This window comes from Scyliorhinus canicula, chromosome 28 (assembly GCF_902713615.1).
Source record: "Scyliorhinus canicula chromosome 28, sScyCan1.1, whole genome shotgun sequence".
NCBI classification, from domain to species: Eukaryota; Metazoa; Chordata; class Chondrichthyes; order Carcharhiniformes; family Scyliorhinidae; genus Scyliorhinus; species Scyliorhinus canicula.
This window is the reverse complement of record NC_052173.1, coordinates 17,561,742-17,580,864: the sequence shown is the minus strand read 5'-3', so window position 1 is coordinate 17,580,864 and position 19,123 is coordinate 17,561,742. Positions and strand designations below refer to the sequence as shown.

Genomic DNA, 19,123 nt, shown 5'->3' with positions numbered 1-19,123 from the left:
GTTAAGGGTATTGACTTTGTATCTGTTACCGTTTACTGTTTGTGGGTGGGGTGGGAATTTTGAAGGAAAATGTGAAAATGGAGAATAAAAATATATATTATTTAAACACTACACCCCTGTATGCTTCACCTGATGTCGGTGTTTGTGTATTTACATTGTGGACATTGTGTTGCCCTTTTATGTATTTTCTTTTCTTTTCATGTACTAAATGATCTATTTGAGCTGGTCGCAGAAAAATACTTTACACTGTACCTCGGTACATGTGACAATAAACAAATCCAATCCAATGAGGCAAAAGTGAGCCCCACTAGGATCTCCAGGCCAGTATCATGACCTGGAAGGTCTTGCAGGCGAAGCAAGGAATTCTCAGGAATGTTGACTATGGTGCCACCAGCCTTCACCTAGTAGGCACCAAACCTGTGCCCATACTTCCATGTTGAAAACATGTAAATGTGATTACACTAGCCTGACACATCAGTCAGCCCTGATGCGTGTGTAACATCATTTGCAATTTTGTTTGCGGGGGGTGGGGGGTGGGGGGGGGGGGGGGGGGTTGGGGTGGGGGGGGAGTCACCATTTCCTCCCACTGGCTGGAATATTACATGTTGTCAAAGCTTTTCACCTTGCACTCAACAGGACAAGTGCAAGAATACCAATTTTTAAAGGATGGTAATAATTTATCCTACAGAAATAAAAGGTGTTGATTGGTTGGCAATTTGACATTCTTGCCTTTGCCCTGTTGAAAATCTTTGGCAACATGTCTCTCTTTCCAACAATATTCTTCTATACTACCAACCCAAACTGAGTGAGGTGAAAGGACATTAACTCACAAGATTGACATGTATATATATATTTCCACAAAAATACATAACTAATGGACAATTTTCTCTTCAAGCTTACATTCAAGCTGCCCAGCAATGGTTGCCCAGCAATGAGGGAGAGTGAGGGCCTGATGTGGGAGTGACTTATTTCTTTTCCTCCCTCCTTGTGATGGAAGGGCTCATTCGTTTTTTAAATCCATTTCCATGATGTGGGTGCCATTGGCTCGGCCAGCATTTATAGCCTATCTCTAGTTGAACTCCCAAAGGTAGTGGTGGGCTGCCTTCTTAAACCACTGCAGTCCCTGAGGTGTAGGTGGATGTACTTACAGCTCACTACCACCTTCTGATGGGAAACTAGGGATGGGCAATAAATGTTGGCCTACAGCGATGCCCACATCCTGTAAATGAATTTTTAAAAACAGCTGTTCGGGAAGGAATTCCAGGATTTTGACCCAGCGACAGTGAAGGAACGGCAATATATTTCCATGTCAGGGTGGTGAGTGACTTAGAGAGGAACCTCCAAGTGGTGATGTTCCCATGTATCTGTTGCTCTTATACTTCTAGATGGTAGCGGTGGTGGGTTTGGAAGATGCTGCCGAAGGTACCTTGATGAGTTCCTGCAGTGCATCTGAGTCGATTTCCACTGTAGTATGACCAAGGTTGGAAAGTCAGTGTTAAATGTGGGAGTCCCAGACACAAACCCAACCCTACCCATTCCGGTGTGAGATCCACCCTTTCCTCAGTTACATGCAGTTGTGATTCAGTGAATGATAAGACACGTGGTTGGAATGAAGCTATTTATTAAGTTGAACAGGAAGGCCAAAAGTAAAATGTTATTCCAGAGGTACAGTAGTAGCAATAGACAAAAGATGGAGGGACTACTTTACCTCTCCACATTCTGCAACTTTATGTAAGGTCAGACAACATGAAACTGCAACATTACCCAGTAACCATTAACTATTGGCAAGAGTGAATATGACTGACACAAGCATTTCTGTTGAGTAAAAACCCACAGTTATCAAGTGGTGAAGTCAATGTTTAATGTCACACTTCTCAATCTCCCTCTCATGCAATTAACTGGGGATTCTTAATGTTCTACACAGAGATATATGCTCATTTAGTTATTCTTCTGATATGATTCTTACATACCCATAGCATAGTCATTATTACTCTGATAACATGCTTCATGATGCTGAAGAAGAATTTTCCCGAGGGATTCATTTACTCAACTGGAATTAAATGCAGGAAGGCTATCTACCCAAAAGCATTTAAACAAAGTGACGAATGGGCTAGCCCGATTAATAGCATGAAAATATTTTTTTAACTGCCTTTTCCATACAAAAAGAAAAGGAAAGAGAGGGGTAATGGGATAGTTAACCATCCGCCCCTTGTCCGCAGCTGTTCGTTGTCAGACTCCTTTTAGTACACATTTCTTTGACTCGACTTAACAGTCTTGACCACGACAGCCTTTTTTGTGGCTGAACCTCTGGAGATGTCCTGAACAATGCCTACATTGACCGATGAATCCTGATGTTCAGTTGAGAAAGGTCCGGAAAATGAGAAATTTGAACCTGCATTGCCAAGATGAAATAAAGCAACAAGGATTATATGTGCAGAAATTTATCTCGGAAGAGAAATAAAACATATTTTTGCTTTATAAAGTTATTTGGGTATAGTCTCTTCTGTCTTTTGTACATGTACTCCCCCTTTGCTTTGTCCACCTGGTCTTACAACTGAAGAGATGAGGCCTTCCCAGACTCTTAGTAATGCCTCCTATCACCAGCCATTATGAGACACTGGGGACAACCAAGTTTTTGCCCTCTTTTTCTTTTTGCTCCCACTCTAAACAATCTGGCTGGAGATTACAGGCCCTGTTCAGCATCTTCCTGTTCACCATTACTCAGATTGGGGGCTGACCAAATTGCCACTCCAAGGTCATTATTATTGGTGTTTGTTTTGACATGATGGCCTTGACCAGTATTTACCTTTCAATCAATATCACTAACACGTATTATCTGATCATTCTCACAGTGCTGCTTGTGGGATCTTGCTGTGCACAACTTGGCTGCCACATTTTCTACCCTACAATAGTGGCTACATCCCACCACCCAGAGTACTTTACTGGCCATAAAACACTTGGGGAGGTTCTGTGGGCATGAAAGGTGCTTTGACCATGGGATATGGATAAGGGGTAGGATGGTGGTGATCAGAAGAGATGGAATGATTGCCGAGATATTGGCGGGAAGGGGGGGGGGAAACCGATAGGGCAGTCAAAATAAGGCACAATCCCTTAAAATACAGGACAGTTGGCCACCTCTTGAACTTGTTTCACTCAGTACTATATCATTTGTTATAATTTAGCTCAATCAGATCTTTATGACAGAACAACTTACCAGATGTTGGTGCGGTGTTAACATGAACGATTGCCTTCTGCTGCTGACCAAGCCTGCAGGTTTATATATATGATATGAATAAGTAGATTTTGAAAAATATTACTGCATTCAAACATGTTCAATGACAAAATGTAATCATACAATATTCTTGTCAAGACAAAAATCTTCTCACTGCTACTAAACTGGATTTCTTCAACCCATAGCTCAATACATTTCTGCTTTGCAAACTGATTCTACAAGAATGTTGCTGCTCGGAATCTATTCTGCTCATAAAGAGCTCATGAGGTTTAAGTGACATGCCTGAAGTTTGTTTGACTGATCGCATCTGCCAGTTCATCTGATTGCATCTGCCAGAACCATTCATTTGCCCCCAATCCACTGGTGCATCTCTCTATACCATTATTGTGCCATGTGGAACTGCAATATCTGGATTTGGTGCAAATCTAGCAAGTTACTAAGGGTAGAATCAATGTAGTTTTGGAATGTACACCATTTGAGTTTTTTGAGTCACGCTTGTCCATAAACCTTCCAAAAATTATATGAAGCATTTAATGGTGAATCTTTGAAGGAATATATATTCTAAAAATTGGTAAATGATAAATATACACTTTGCAAATACATTTACGATTTGGTGAAACACGGGTTTCTTATGGCGAAACCTTTTTTTTTTAAACAACCTTCAATGGGACTTGCTATCCATTAAATGTCCTGTACCTGATTTCTTCTCCCTCCAACATTTTCCTGTAGGTGGCAATTTCAAAATCTAGGGCAATCTTGACATTCATTAGTTCCTTGTATTCCTGCAATTTCCGGGCTACATCCTGCTTGGCTTTGAATATTTTGTCCTCGAGGGCAGCAATCTCAGCCCTGATTTTTCTCGCATCCATCTCCCCACGGTCCTCTGCTTCAGTGATTGATACTTCCAACCCAGTGCGCTAAATGGGTGTTTGTTTAAAAAGAGGAAATGTTAGCAAAGAAATGTACATCTTCAATGAACAATAATTCCTCTTAAACTGTTTAATTTGTTGCAGAAAAATGCATATGTGAAACATACTCCCCACGCGGCCTGGGAGAATCGCGGGAGGGCCTCCTGCCATTTTTCACGCCCCCCCCCCGGCGCCTCCCGTGATTCTCCCCCCCCCCCCCCCCCCGCTCGCTGAATCGCCGCTCACCGTTTTTTACGGCAAACGGCGATTCTCCGAGCCCAATGGGCCGAGTGGCCAACCGTTCATGACCGTTTCACGATGGCGGCAACCACACCTGGGCTTCTGGGCGCCCGATTGGGGAATGAGCACAACGGCCGTGCTCGGGAGGGGACAGGCCCGCGATCGGTGCCCACCGATCGTCGGGCCAGCGTCCAAAATGTACGCACTATTTTCCCTTCGCCGCCCCGCATGATCAAGCCGCCACGTCTTGCGGGGCGGCTGAGGGAAAAGACGGCACCGCGCATGCGCGGCTGACGTCATACAGGCACCTGCCGCGCGTCGTTCTTGGCGCGCGGCTTTGACGACAGCGTCAAAGGCCGCGCCGCCGAGATCCCCGGGGCCCTGCTCCTAGCCCCGCTGGGGCGGGAGAATCGTGTCCCGGGACCGGGCGCCGAGGTCGCCGTGAGAGACGGCCTCTTTCACGGCGGCTTTCCCGATTCTCCGCCGTTGCGGAGAATTCCGCCCACTGTATTTTAACTATCTTTTGTTGCTTAAAAAATTAACCTCTTGCCTCCAACTCCCCTAATAGTTCAAAGGTTCAAGATCTGATCCCCATGTGTGCTGAATTACTTTGTTTCAACTGGGCAGTGGTGGAGACTGGAGAGAGAGTAGGTCCCCTAAAATAGGACCAAATAGTTAGCTCAGTTTTCATGCTATCCAGTGACCTGGTGGGTAAATCAGCTGTTTGAAGATTCCCACGTCATTATGTGTGAGGGAAGGCATTCAGAAGATTTCCTGTATTCTGCCATTATTAAGAACTTGAACTGGTGAACAGATTAATGTTTACAAATGCATTTATAATACCACAAGACATAGCAACCAGGAGTAATTCTTCACCCTTAGTGCAGACAAAATCAGACTCAACTGTAATGGGCACGATGATCTGTGCAGCCTTCAGTACATGTGATATTCCATCTTCTAATAATAATAATCTAGGGGCAGCACGGTAGGTTAGCCCTGATACATCACGGCGCCGAGGTCCCAGGTTCGATCCCGGCTCTGGGTCACTGTCCATGTGGAGTTTGCGTGTTGGAGAATGTCTCCCCGTGTTTGCATGGGATTCACCTCCACAACCCAAAGATGTGAAGGGTAGGTGGATTGGCCGTTAATTGGAAAAAATGGATTGGGTACTTGAAATTTATTTTTTAAAATAACAATAATCTTTATTAGTGTCACAAGTAGGCTTACATTAACACTGCAATGAAGTTACTGTGAAAAACCCCCAGTTGCCACTTTCTGGCGCCTGTTCAGGTCACAGAGGGAGAATTCAGAATGTCCAATTCACCTAACAGCACGTCTTTCGGGACTTGTGGGAGAAAACCAGAGCACCCGGAGGGAACCCACGCAGACACGGGGAGAACGTGCAGACTCCACACAGACAGTGACCCAAGCTGGGAATCGAACCTGGGTCCCTGGTGCTGTGAAGCAACAGTGCTAACCACTGTGCTACCGTGACGCCTATTCTGTGTGCCCAGGAAGCGGTGGCTGGGCATAGGAATCATCGGCAGAAGTGTGGGTAGTTGAATTGACAGCCTTTATGTCAGTGGGCACTAAATTTGCCAGCACACCTGCTCTGAACCAACAGCATACCTGCTCATTGCCAACTGCTATATAAGCAAGAGAGGACTGTATGGGCATGTGCACAAATGGGTCAGCTCTGTGCAAACATGTAATAATTAATAATAATTAAATTGCTCTGATGAGCCAGGAATAATGTTTCTTTCCAATTAAGGGGCAATTTAGCGTGGCCAATCCACCTACCCTGCACATCTTTGGGTTGTGGGGGTGAGACCCATGCAGACATGGGGAGAATATGCAAATTCCCCGTAGATAGTGACTCGGGGCCAGTATCAAACCCGGGTCCTCGGCGCCGTGAGGCAGCAGTGTTATGAGCCAGGGATACTGTACCATGAGTCAGTATTAACAAGGGCAATTATGATCTTGCCACGGTTTTTACCTGTAACTGGAAAATTAATCATTTAAGACCCATAGTCACTTCTGGTGTCAGCAGACATGATAGCCATATTTCCTATTTTTGCACCGTTGCATCAACTTTGTATATTACAAATTCCTATAGCCACATTTATAATATGCTACTGAATTTCAACACTGGTGGTGCTGTAACATCTCAGTTCAGCCTCTCCCAGCTTTTCAACCTACAGATATATTGCAAAGCAGCCCCTATCCTTTGGTCAATTCTACTTAAATTGGGAGCAGTGGTAAATTTGGTGGGTGCTGCTATTCTACTTGCCCCAACTTATGATGCCAGACTTCCATGGGGCAAGTGGAACTTCTGCCCCCCACCAACCCCCACAGAAATTTCCTCCGCATTACCACCGGGCCAGAGAGGCAGAATTACTGGGCCTCACCTGATTTCTGGTGCTCCAGCAGGCCAAGGATTAGAAGGTACTTGTAACCTGTGTCATCATAAAGGAGGTAAGGCTCTTGGGGCAGGAAGGAAAACAATTTGGAATGGAGCAATAGGTGTTTGGTAGGAATCGGTACCAGCATAATTACCTGATTCTTTAGAGAATCTATTTCAGAGTTTATCTTTATGATCCTCCTGCTTGTTTCTGTTATGTCATTTTTGATAACACGTAGATCATCATCATATTTTCCAGTAGACTGAGACAGTTGATTGAACTGACATGGAAGAAATATTAAAGAACATGACAGATAATTAGAAAAAACTGCTTGGCACATCAATTTTGTTAATTCAAACAGGCCTAAATTTGACAGCACCTTCCAAGCCTGCAACCTCTACTGCCCAGAAAAGTAGGAGGTGTCTAGGATCACCATCACCTGAAAGTTTCTTTCAAACCCACACACCATCCTGACTTGGAAATATATCACCGTTCCTTCACTGCCTCTGGGCCACCATCTTCTCATTAGCAGTTAGTGACAGGCAATAAATGCTGGCCTTGTTATCAATGCTCACATCCTGGGAATAATAAATATTAAAAAGGCCAAGAGCCATTTATGCAGCCACAATCTCCTTCTACCTGAGGGTGGTAAATATGGAATTTTTGAGGAGACAGATAAAGCCAAATGTGTGAGGGATCATTTTAAGACAGTCCATGAGCAGAAGTGTGCATGGATTAGAGATTGAGTATGATTCTCTGCGCAGTGGGTTAGCACTGCAGTCTCACGGCGTCAAAGTTCCAGGTTCGATCCCGGCCCTGGGTCACTGTCCGTGTGATGTTTGCACATTCTCCCCACGTTTGTGTTGCTTTCGCCCCACAACCCAAAGATGTGCTGGCTAGGTGGATTGGCCACGCTAAATTGCCCTTTAATTGGAAAAAATGAATTGGGTACAATAAATTTATAAAAACAAAGGAAAAAAAAAAAGAGTATGATTCTTTGACCCTGGCTGATCCAAGTGTTACATTTGTCTATGCAAAGAAAATGCGCTAACCTCACCAGACAACTTGAGGTCAACTCACTTGCAGCATTTTCCCAGTGCAGGGAATGGGAGGGCCAGATTGTCAGACATCAGGTACTGCATGTCTGGCTATTTCCAGCATTGGGCCTAGGAGACTTGGGGGGAAAGGGGGGCAATGGCACGTGGGTATAGTGTTATATGGCTTCTAGTAAGAGCAGCAGGAGGTTTTTCTTAATAGAACCTCTCTTCATGCCTGTCCCAAATGGGTAATAGTGCAACTCAGACATTCCAGCTATATTATGGGATGGTTGCTTATTAATAAAAGGCCCATTTTCTGCTCGCCATCCCTAACTTGGGTTACGGTGGACACATTGTAGGCTTCAAGGCTCCATAATCCAAACTTCATGGGACCCACTGCCAGTGTGTCAAGTGCCCACCATTATATTATTATCACTACCATGGCCTGTTAGAAGTTAGGGTTATATGTCAAATGATTAAATGGCGAGTAAAAGTTCCCTCTTTCCTATATTCCAATAATGTCTCTACGCCTCAAGACTCAGAAGAGGAATGCCTACTGGATCAACTTGACACTTTTCCATTTCTTACAACAGTCCTCCCCGTCTCTGAGTGCAAGTGCCAATTTGTTGCCAAATGTCCTCACTACTGACAGAGAAGACGTTCACCCCATTAGTCTCTCTGGAACACTGAATTCAGGCAGCAGAGGCGAAAGGTTAGGATTTTACCTCAAATTCTTTTTACCTTGGTTCTGTACACAGCCTGTGCCTCATCCCGACCCTTGGTTGCCAAAAACTCATATTGTTCTTTCATGTTAGCGACAAGCTCGTTAAGATCCAGATTACGAGAATTATCAACTTCAACAGTGACAGCAATATCCTTCACTTGTGCTTGCAGTTCACAAAGTTCCTTATGTATTGTTAAAAGAAAGGTATATTGATTAGGAATGAAGAAATTGAGTAAACTAAAATAACTATGATACACAGTTATCATCACCAACAAAGTCCTATTTCCTAATTGTACAGATATCAGCTTGACTCATAATGGGGCACTATGATTCGGGTCAATGTGTCCATGTCAGAGTTTGAACTCTGGATTCCAGAGTCATTTCATGAAAGGCAAACACAGTTTAGGAGAAAGGAAGTGGAAGGCTGTCAGCAATGCACAGCTTCAGTGAACGGATTTGGAAAGAAACATCTGGGATATCTGCCCAGAGATATCGAGGCAAGTGTTATATGATGGGCTTTTAGAGAAAGAAAGAAATGATTGCACCTATACCCACTGTAGCTGGGTAAATAAATCTTTCTCTAAACAGTCATGTTTTAGATTCTCAGTAAAAACAAACTAAAACTCAAAATACCCTGCTTGTCTCTTTTTTTGTTATCCCTCTGAAGCGAAAAAGAATGTTGCAAGATGGTAGTTTTCCCGTGAAACTTTAGCTTAAGTAAAGATTCTAAGATTAATCTCCCAACTGGTTTTAACGTCATAGGTACCTCAATTGTTGCCCGAAAGAATCAACCTTGTATTTTCATACTGTGCATGCTGAGACAGAACTCTGATGGTTCTGGGGGAAATATTTCAGAAGAGGCTGTTGGACGGAGCTGAGACCTCCAAGTAAAGACAATCAAGATATAAGAAAATATAATAATTTTATACATTAGAAATCGTATGTCAATGGATTTTTCTGGTAAGAAAGAGCTTATGGTTGGGAAAACGCTTTTGTTCAGTGATTTGATGGGGAAGGCCTAACTTCAGAAGCCCCACATTGTTAGGGTGGGAGTTTCCAGTGGTGTCTGCTCTGAGACCAGAACTTCCCACCCGAGGTCAACAGAGTCAAATTTTCCATCATGCCCGTGATGATTGCCATGGCAGGCGGACTGTATATCTATACTTTAAGACTATTCCATTACATGGTACAAGCTAAATATTCTAATATCAATTTACCTCATCATAGACTTGTCTCAAGAAGTCAAGTTCACTAACAAGGCCATCCAGTTTATCCCCAAGCTGATGTTTCGTCAGGTATGACTCATCGACAGTCTGAATAAGAACAGTTTATTTTCAATAGTATTGTGGTAGGGCAAAGGACAATTGTTCAATATCAAAAGGCAATGAAAAACTTACCTTCTTCAAGGTAACAAAATCATTTTCCATTCCAGCACGATTGTTCAGCTCATCTTCATATCTTTTTTAAAAAAGAAACATTAATGATCCTACAAATGTCTGAACATTACTCATACCATGATAATGCATTCATACCCATCAGACTGGAGACAATGGCCAGAATTCTCCGGTTGTTGCGATTCACTTTTCCAGCTGGCAGGGCACACCGGCAGTGGGTTTCCTGGCGACATGGGTGGTTACAATGGGAAATCCCATTGACAATCGGCGGGAAGATAGAATCCCACTGCCAGCCAACGACGTGGGTGAGAAACATGCAGCTGGCGGACCGGAGAATCTTGCCCAATGATCTTGACAATCATTTCAGTCAAGGTGCAAGAAACACCAAGGTTGGAAAGTGTAGGAAAGAAGCAAAAACATGATGCTACAGACCTTGGAGTTTATAAGCTTACAATTGAATCAGAAAAGGAAGGAAAGAGCTAGGCTGTTTTGAAGTCCTTGTAAAGAATGAGTTAAGTGGTCTGCAGGTAGTAGCCAATTGTAAAATATACAGATAAAAGCAAATTACTTTGGATGCTGGAATCTGAAACAAAACCAGAAAATGCTCTGGGTGGCACGGTGGCACAGTGGTTAGCACTGCTGCATCACGGCGCCGAGGACTCGCGTTCGATCCCATACCCGGGTCACTGTCCATGTGGAGTTTGCACATTCTCCCCGTGTCTGCGTGGGTTTCACCCCCACAAACCAAAGATGTGCAGGGTAGGTGGATTGGCCACGTTAAATTGCCCCTTAATTGGAAAAAATTTTTAAAAACAAAATACCGGACAATCTCAGCAGGTCTGACAGCATCTGTGGAGAGAGAAGGGAGCGAACGTTTTGAGTTTGGATGACTTTATCAAAGCTGGAGAAATCTGGAAATCGAGTCAGATTTATACTCTAGTGGAGGGAGTGTGGAGCGGTGGAGTTGGATAGAGGGCCAGCGATAGGTGGAGATTGACAAAGATATTGTGGACAGAAAGTCCCAGGTTTGATTCCCGGCTTGGGTCACTGTCTGTGTGGAGTCTGTACGTTCTCCCCGTGTCTGCGTGGGCTCCGATTTCTTTCCGAAAGATGTGCTTGTTAGGTGAATTGGACATTCTGAATTCTCCCTCTGTGACCCAAACAGGCGCCGGAATGTGGCGACTAGGGGCTTTTCACAGTAACTGCATTGCAGTGTTAATGTAAGCCTACTTGTGACACTAATAAAGATTGTTATCATTATTAGATTTCCTTCCTTAAAGGCCATTAGTGAACCAGGTGAGTTTTTACAACAACCAACAATGGTTTAATGTTCATCATTCAGGGTCAGTTGCCCTGGTGGGATTGGAGTCCTAGTCCCCTAGGGATCAGGATTACCAGTCTAATGATAATACCGCCACGCCATCGCCTCTGAAACGCTGCACAGGTGTCCTTATTCAAATATGACAATCTGTGTAAAAATAAATATTCGTCATAGTTAAAAACACCCTGAAGCATTTACCCTGGCAGTTAACTAACAAGGGAGGAGAAAACTCAATTTGCTTCTCTTTCAGAAAACAATGGGAGGAGGAGGTGGCGAAAGCTTTTCTGTTCGAACAATAGGCATGTTTGCAGCCTCTCAACTTCAATTTGCTAGCATCCAGGCAGTAAGTATTGCAATATAGAAGAACATTTCACATTTTATACTAAGCAATTATTTTCCAGCAACTATTTTGCAGCAGAACTAAATTGTTTGAGGAAGTGGAGGAAGCCAAATTTTAATGTGAAATAAAAACAGAAAATGCTGGATAAACTCAGCAGGTCTGGCAGCATCTGAGGAGAGAGAAACAGAGTTAATGTTTTGAGTCGAAATGACCTTTCTGCAGAAAATGTGATATGATTTAATTTGTTTTTACAGCCCCGAATGCAAGTTCTGTTGACAGACTTGTGGCAGCAACCCTGAGTTAGAATACTCTTCTTCACACTTCTTAACAAAGCCAGCTTCATTGTCGTATTAGAAGAGAGGGTATGGGAGGGTAAGTTTTCTAAATTTGCTTTTTGCATCAGGTGGCAAGTTATACTGCAGCAGGTCTGATGCCCATGTGATATGAGACAATACACCCAGAGATCAGCTCCCACCAGTTGCCTAAGCGTACTTGAGCTTAAACTGCAGAGTTTGTCACATAGACAAAACCCCTTCATTTCAATGCAAACATTGAGTTCTACTTGCCATTCAACAAGAGCAGACTTTAATGAAGTGTTTGAGCTGTGCTCACTGGAGAGGGTCCAAGTCCAGACCCTGGTGTGGACAGCACAGGTGAGGATGTGCTGTTGGCCTCAGGACCGCTGGGCTCGGGAAGGGGAAGAGTTGCAGGCAGAGCATCCCTTCTTGAATTTTTTAATGCAGAGAAGGGAACACTTTGCTAAATGAGCAGTTAAGGAGAGACCATGATACCTGATAAGGGAGAAGTGGGACATTGAAAGCAGGGGGCGGGGGGGCAGATTGGAAGCAGGGGAAGGTACACTGGAGAGTAAAGAGGCAGTACCAACACAATGGGCCATATTATTATTAAAAGGCCTCCTTCCGTAAATCCTCTGACGCTGGGTTTACATCAGCTGTTTAAGAAGAGCTGAACAGTCAGAGAAGTTGCTTGGATACATACTGCGATTTGAGTCCGTTCACTGCGCCGTGCATTTGTTGCAGTTCACCATCCAGCCGAATCTTGTCCTGCTTGAAGCTTTCCAGCTGCCGAGTAAGGGCATTGACGTAGGCCTTGTACAGTTCCTCATTGTTGGAACCGTAATCCCCCTGCCGCTGCAACAGGATCCACTTCGTCTCCAAAACTTTGTTTTGCTGCTCAAGGTTGCGAACCTGCAAGGGGAGGGAGGGATGGTGAAAAGAGCAAACATGCAACATTAGCACAAACAGAAGTATTCAAAACAAAAGCAGACACTTTTTTCAATGAACACCATCAACCTTTTTTGTTTAAACGCGGGGAAGAAGTCGAAAATATCTCCCAGAACTGACAGAACAACTTTGATTTAATTACCTTGTCGATAAAGCCTGCGAAGCGGTTATTTAGTGTCTTGATCTGTTCTGTCTCTTGTCGTCGAATCGACTGCAACAGAGGGTCGACATCCTGGCTGAGAACAGTGTTTGTCTGGATGGTGGATCGGTAACTCGAAGTGACTGGATCAATACTCATCAAAGGTGCGACTGAGCTGCTTTTCACAGTCATCATTGATTCGCTGCTTCGCTGGCTGTAACTGCTCTCACTGGTACTGTACTGGTTTTTCTTCATTCTGACTTCTTCTGAGAGCAAGGCTCACAATCAGTTTGTCAAACCCGGGTAAGGTTGATAGAGGTTTGCTCGCGTCCTTTATATAGAAGGATAACCTGCCTCAAGTTGTATTGCACGTTTATCAGGAAGATCCATTCTTTGGGGAGTTGTGTGGAATGTGGTTATACCACCAGGACACTGAAGGCATGGCCAAATACTTAATGGACACATTCCATTGTCCTATTTAGAAATACATGCGATTTATGACTTTATTGGGGAAAAGTTGCCTGTCATAACATATTCATTTGGAAAAATACAATTCAATGTATTCAATTGCCCAGTGGAGCAGAGCATCATTCAGTGGGCGTAAAAATTGGTTATCGTTGTTTAATTGGCAAAAAATGATGGCAAAGGTCAGCACGGTGGTTAGCACTGTTGCTTCACAGCTCCAGGTTCGATTCCCGGCTTGGGTCACTGTCTATGCAGAGTCTGCACATTCTCCCCGTGTCTGCGTGGGTTTCCTCCGGGTGCTCCGGTTTCCTCCCACAAGTCCCGAAAGACGTGCTGTTGGGTGATTTGGACATTCTGAATTCTCCCGCTGTGACCCGAACAGGCGCCGGAATGTGGCGACTAGGGGCTTTTCACAGGAACTTCATTGCAGTGTTAATGTAAGCCGACTTGTGACACTAATAAAGATTATTATTATTATAGATGTAGTACCAAGTCTACCTGAGAAATATCCAAGGCCAAATAATTCAGGGCTGCTGCCTAAAACAGGGGCTAGGTCCTGTTCATTATATGTGTGTGCGAGTGGTGGGCATTCACTGGGGATTCACTTGTGGCCCTCTGAATAAGAACAGACTGAAACTGTGGGTGTTGGGTGAGCATGTTTGCAATGTGTATCTCAGTAAGTAAAAGCTTGCAAAGTGTGGAAAGATTGGTTCCTGTTCTATGTTCCATCACCTTGCAAACAAGAGACCGCACAGCTGCCGCCATGGTTTTGCTGGTGTGGATGCAGCTGATGGAGTGAACATCAGCAACAATCTGAATACAATTTGTTGGGGAATTTTAATATGGAGCCAGGAGGAGCATACAGATACATACAGACACATGCCATCTCCCTGTAAGTGCTTTAAAATGGGCAGCATGGTGGCACAATGGTTGGCACTGCTGCCCCACAACACCTGAGACCCAGGTTCGATTCTGACCTTGGGTAACTGTGTGGATTTTGCACTCTCTCCCCGTGTCTGCGTGGGTTTCCTCCGGGTGCTCCAGTTTCCTCCCACAGTCCAAAGATGTGCAGGTTAGGTGGATTGGCCATGATAAATTGCTCTTTATGTCCAAAGGTTCGGTGGGGTTGCAGGGAAGTGGGGCCTCGGTAGGGTGTTCTTTCAGAGGGTTGGTGCAGACTAGATGGGCTGAATGGCCTGCTTCTGCACTGTAAGGATTCTAGAAGAGGCATTCTCTTGCTGCATTAAAATAGTTTAACCCAGTCATTAAAACTGTCATAAAAAGAATTCAATATGAGTGTGTTACCTATCCATTAATATTTGTGAAATGTAATTTCAAGGCCTTGCCTTGGCAAATAAGGCCCAATCTGTTCATTTATCTTCTCAAATTCCTGACCGCATCAGTCATTTAGTTCACTGCAAACCGGTCAAATCAGATTGTGTTTTTATTTTTTTAAAAACATGAAACTTGTTGGGCAGGACGTTTAGACAATACAAAAATTGCAAAACATTATGCGTGACCTAGATGCATCTTAATTATACAATTTAACAAACTGGAGTATCTTGTTCCAATGTAGGAGGAAGAAGTTCAATTCTGAACAAAAATTAATTACAGCTTTCAGAAGATCTATGTGGAATGTGACAGAATAAGAACAGGTAAGAGGGATCCTAAAGCAGGTGCACATGAACTTCCTCCTCCCGTACCAGCCTCCCCGAACAGGCGCCGGAATGTGGCGACAAGGGGCTTTTCACAGTAACTTCATTGAAGCCTACTTGTGACAATAAGCGGTTATTATTTTCATGTTTCATTTCTTCCCAGCCTACCCCAGTATCTCTCCATTCCGTTTTATAAGGGTATCAAATCTCCCCTTAAAAGAATCTATGCTGGGTGGCACGGTGGCGCAGTGGTTAGCAATGCTGTTATGATGCTGAGGACCTGGGTCACTGTCGGTGTGGAGTTTGCACGTTCTCCCCGTGTCTGCGTGGGTCTCACCCCTCAACCCAAAGATGTGCAGATTAGGTGGATTGGCCACACTAAAATGCTCCTTAATTTGACAAAAGAAAATTGGATACTCTAAAATTTAAAAAAAAGAATCTATGCTGTCTGCTTCAATCTCTGCAAGTGGCAGTGAGTTCCACATTTTCACCACTCTCTGATTAAAGGTATTCCTCCTGAATTCTTTATTTAATCCATCAGTGACTATCAAATATTCATGCGCCTTGTTCTGGATTCACTCGCAACTTGAAACAGTTTCTCCACATCCAACCGATTGAATCATGCCCAAATTTGAAAGACCACTGTGAGGTTCCTCTTAGTCTTTTCTTTTCCGTAGAAAAGAGCCTCGGCCTGATGGTCTGTCCATCTTAGTTTTGGTATCTTTTGCAAATCTTTCCTGACCTTTCTCGTGTCAGAAATTTTAATTTTGATAATTATCCACAATTAGTTTTTAGTTTAGTTATGGGCATTAGTCAAATAACCAAAGTATGTCAACCCAATATGATTTGATGCTGAATCCTGGGCACAAGCTCATGACATGACTTGGTCTCAGCATCACATTGAGCTTGACAAGGGAGAAAATGCATGTGGCCCTTACGCCACTGATGCAAGACGTCAAGATTGAATGGTACTGGTGTGGAACCATCCTCCTCCCTCGCAATTAAAATGGTCCGCTCTATTTTCTCAATTCAAAGACCTATTGTGCAAAGAGAAACATGTGTTAAAACATTCAGCTGTGTGCATTCAGTGAGTGAAATTTAACTTGTGGTGTTTAAAAGAGGTCACTTTCTTTCATAGCATGTAACCATCTTTGATTTTGCAAGTTCAGAATTAAGTTCTGCAGTTAATAATATCAATAATTTTTATTGGTGTCACAAGTAGGCTTACAGTAACACTCTAATGAAGAAAATCTCCAATGAAGTTACTGTTGGCACACCCCAGCGCCTATTCGGGTACACAGAGGGAGAATTCAGAATGTCCAATTCACCTAACAAGCACGTCTTTCGGGACTTGTGGGAGGAAACCAGAGCACCCGGAGGAAATCCATGCAGACACGGGGAGGATGTGCAGACTCTGCGCAAACCAGGAATTGAACCCAGATCCCAGGTGCTGTGAAGCAACAGTGCTAACCACTGTGCTACCGTGCCGCCCAATTAGATTCTGGAACTCTATGGTTCTTTTAAATGTTAATATGTATCAGCTGAATGTGTTAGCACACCAATCGCTTTCAAACACTGATTTTATATGTATTTTGTATAGAATTGGTGTAATTTCTGTTACTTTCTGAGTTTTGTGAAGCTATTCTGTATTTTTTAATTGCCTTATACCAAGCACTGACAGACACATGGCAAAGCACATTGATAAACGCCTGTTTTAATGAAGTTCTACATGACATACTGATACCTATAGATCAGTTAGGCATCTGGACCAATAAATCCATGTTCCCAGACATCACATTCAGTCTTATCTCCAATAAAACAGACATCACAACTATTCTCACCTATATTCTATGCATTCCCTATATAACTTCTAAGTACTACCCGCTTTGTCAACTTCTTTCTTAGTTTTAAGAGTTATAGATAACATTACCATTCTTTCCTTTGTAACTCACTCCAAGTAACCACAGAGAGAAGTAATACCAACCTTCAAATGACCTGCACAAAACATTGGAGACACTGGTAAGAGTCTGATTTAATGACCTTGCACCAATTAAGCATGTTTGAAACCATGGGTATCAATCATGAGGGCAGGACAGCATATTCCCTATCTTGAACAAATGGGCAAGGAGGATATTATGAAACATTGGGCAGCATGGTGGTGCAGTGGTTAGAGTTGCTGCCCCTCAGTGCCAAGGACCTGGGTTCAAATCCCGGCCCTGGCTCCCTGTCCGTGTGGAGTTTGCAAATTCGCCTCGTATCTGCGTGGGTTTCACCCCCACAACCCAAAGATGTGCAGGTTAGGTGGATTGGCCATGCTAAATTGGCCCTTAATTGGAAAAAAAATTAGGTATTCTAAATTTATATTTTTTGAAAATGTAACATTGGGCACAATCTTTCAGCTCCGTCGAGCATAACCCGGGACGTGACGAGGCCATTAAATCTTGCGAGAGGCATTTCACGAGATTTACGAAGCTCGATTCTTCAATGGGCGTGATGCGTCGCGATCTGGGTCCCACCTCGATGGGCGTGATGTAGATTTCTTTATTCAAATGAGTAGTTAGTCTCACTTGAATATGTTTGCACTGGAGTTACCCAAGGCATGGGATCTAACGGCCTCGCCACGGACACCCTGATGTGGCGCCATTTAGCACTGTTTTCCACAATCGTGGGCCAGGCATTGTGGTACTTGGAGGGTCATCTCCCAGGCGATCGGAGGCCCCGGGGTGTTCAGCTGTGGACAGGGTGGTATCCTGGCACTCCTGATACCACCTGGGCACCTTGGCACCCTTTCAGTGCTACCCTGACAGTGCCCAGCTGGCAGTGCCAAGTTGACCATAGCACGGATGGGGTCCGGGGGTACCGTGCCCTTAAGAGGTGGGGTGCAGGGGGCCTCAAAGGCCCCCAATTGGTAAGTTGGGGCATTGAGGGGGGGGGGGTCTGGAGGCCGCAGTGGGGGGGTCGGGAACACTGGCGGACTGAGCCTTGGCAGGGCGGGGCATTCCTCGTTGGGGCCCAAACAAAAAAGCAGTGTCCCATTTAATAGTGGGGTCGCACTCCACTAAACGTGCCCAAAACAGGACTCTTCTTTTTTTTTTCATTAAATTGCACCCTTTATTTTACCTTAGCAAGAAGTCAGAAGAGTAACAGAAACAAACTTTAATGAGAGAGTTGCTCCCACAAATAACTGACAGGTCAGAGGGCCAGCCAGAGGATAACAGGAAATGACACCAATATATAGGTTACTATCAGCCTCAGGACTTCCGGAGGTGACCATGGAGTGAGCGGTCCCACATTTGGTGGCTCCTGCTCGAGGTGAAATTTCTTGGTCCTTGCCCCACCCGATCTGTGGAGTGTTTGATGACAAAAGGTGCATGTGTACTGGGGGAATGTTGTACTGCTCTGGTGGGACCGGTTTATGGCTTACCAGACGAGGAGTGTAATGAACAAGAGGCAGCAGCTTGACTCAGATGAATTGAGGTGTGACACAGGAAAAGATGGCTGAGGGTGGGGGGGGGGGGGGGGGGGGGGGGGGTCAGCGCTGCCCGCCCAGTGGTCTACAGAGCAGCTGGTGAACTGTCTCAACAACAAGTTCCAGCAGCAGAGAAAGGTCAGAGGACCTGGCTAAGGTAGTGGAGCCGATTAGGGTGGATATTGAGTGTGTGGAGCAGAGGCAGGAGGCACGGGGGCTGGCAATCCAGAAGATGGAGGAGTTGATGGGGGAGCACGAGGATTGATTGACCTCACTGGAGGCGAAGATGCGGATGGTGACGAGCAGAGATGTTGGAGGATCTTGAAAACTGTTCCAGGAGGCTAAATGTCCAAATCATGGGGATGCCTGAGGGTATTGTAGGAGCGCAGGCTGCCAAATATGTGGTGAACAGGTTGGAGAAGCTGATTGGGGAGGGGGTCTTTGACTGTCTTCTCGAACCCAAACCCGTTCGGATTTGGCCAGGGTTTTGTGGATTGGGTTCAGCTTCTGTATAGGGCGCCGATGGCTCGTGTCCAGTTGAGCAGGATGTGTT

The 19,123-nt window shown here is 44.5% G+C and overlaps 1 protein-coding gene across 1 annotated transcript; it reads right to left on the bottom strand.

Annotated features, from left to right (window-relative positions):
- Window positions 1-1,604: 1,604 nt before the first annotated feature.
- On the bottom strand, window positions 1,605-13,302 carry LOC119958171 (keratin, type II cytoskeletal 8-like). The gene is made up of 9 exons (XM_038786508.1): window positions 12,985-13,302; window positions 12,598-12,806; window positions 9,941-10,001; window positions 9,761-9,856; window positions 8,561-8,725; window positions 6,937-7,062; window positions 3,929-4,149; window positions 3,215-3,267; window positions 1,605-2,392 (listed from the first exon to the last, which is right to left on the bottom strand). The coding sequence occupies exons 1-9, from the start codon at window positions 13,234-13,236 to the stop codon at window positions 2,241-2,243; spliced, it is 1,335 nt and encodes a 444-aa protein (XP_038642436.1). The 5' UTR covers window positions 13,237-13,302; the 3' UTR covers window positions 1,605-2,240.
- Window positions 13,303-19,123: the final 5,821 nt, after the last annotated feature.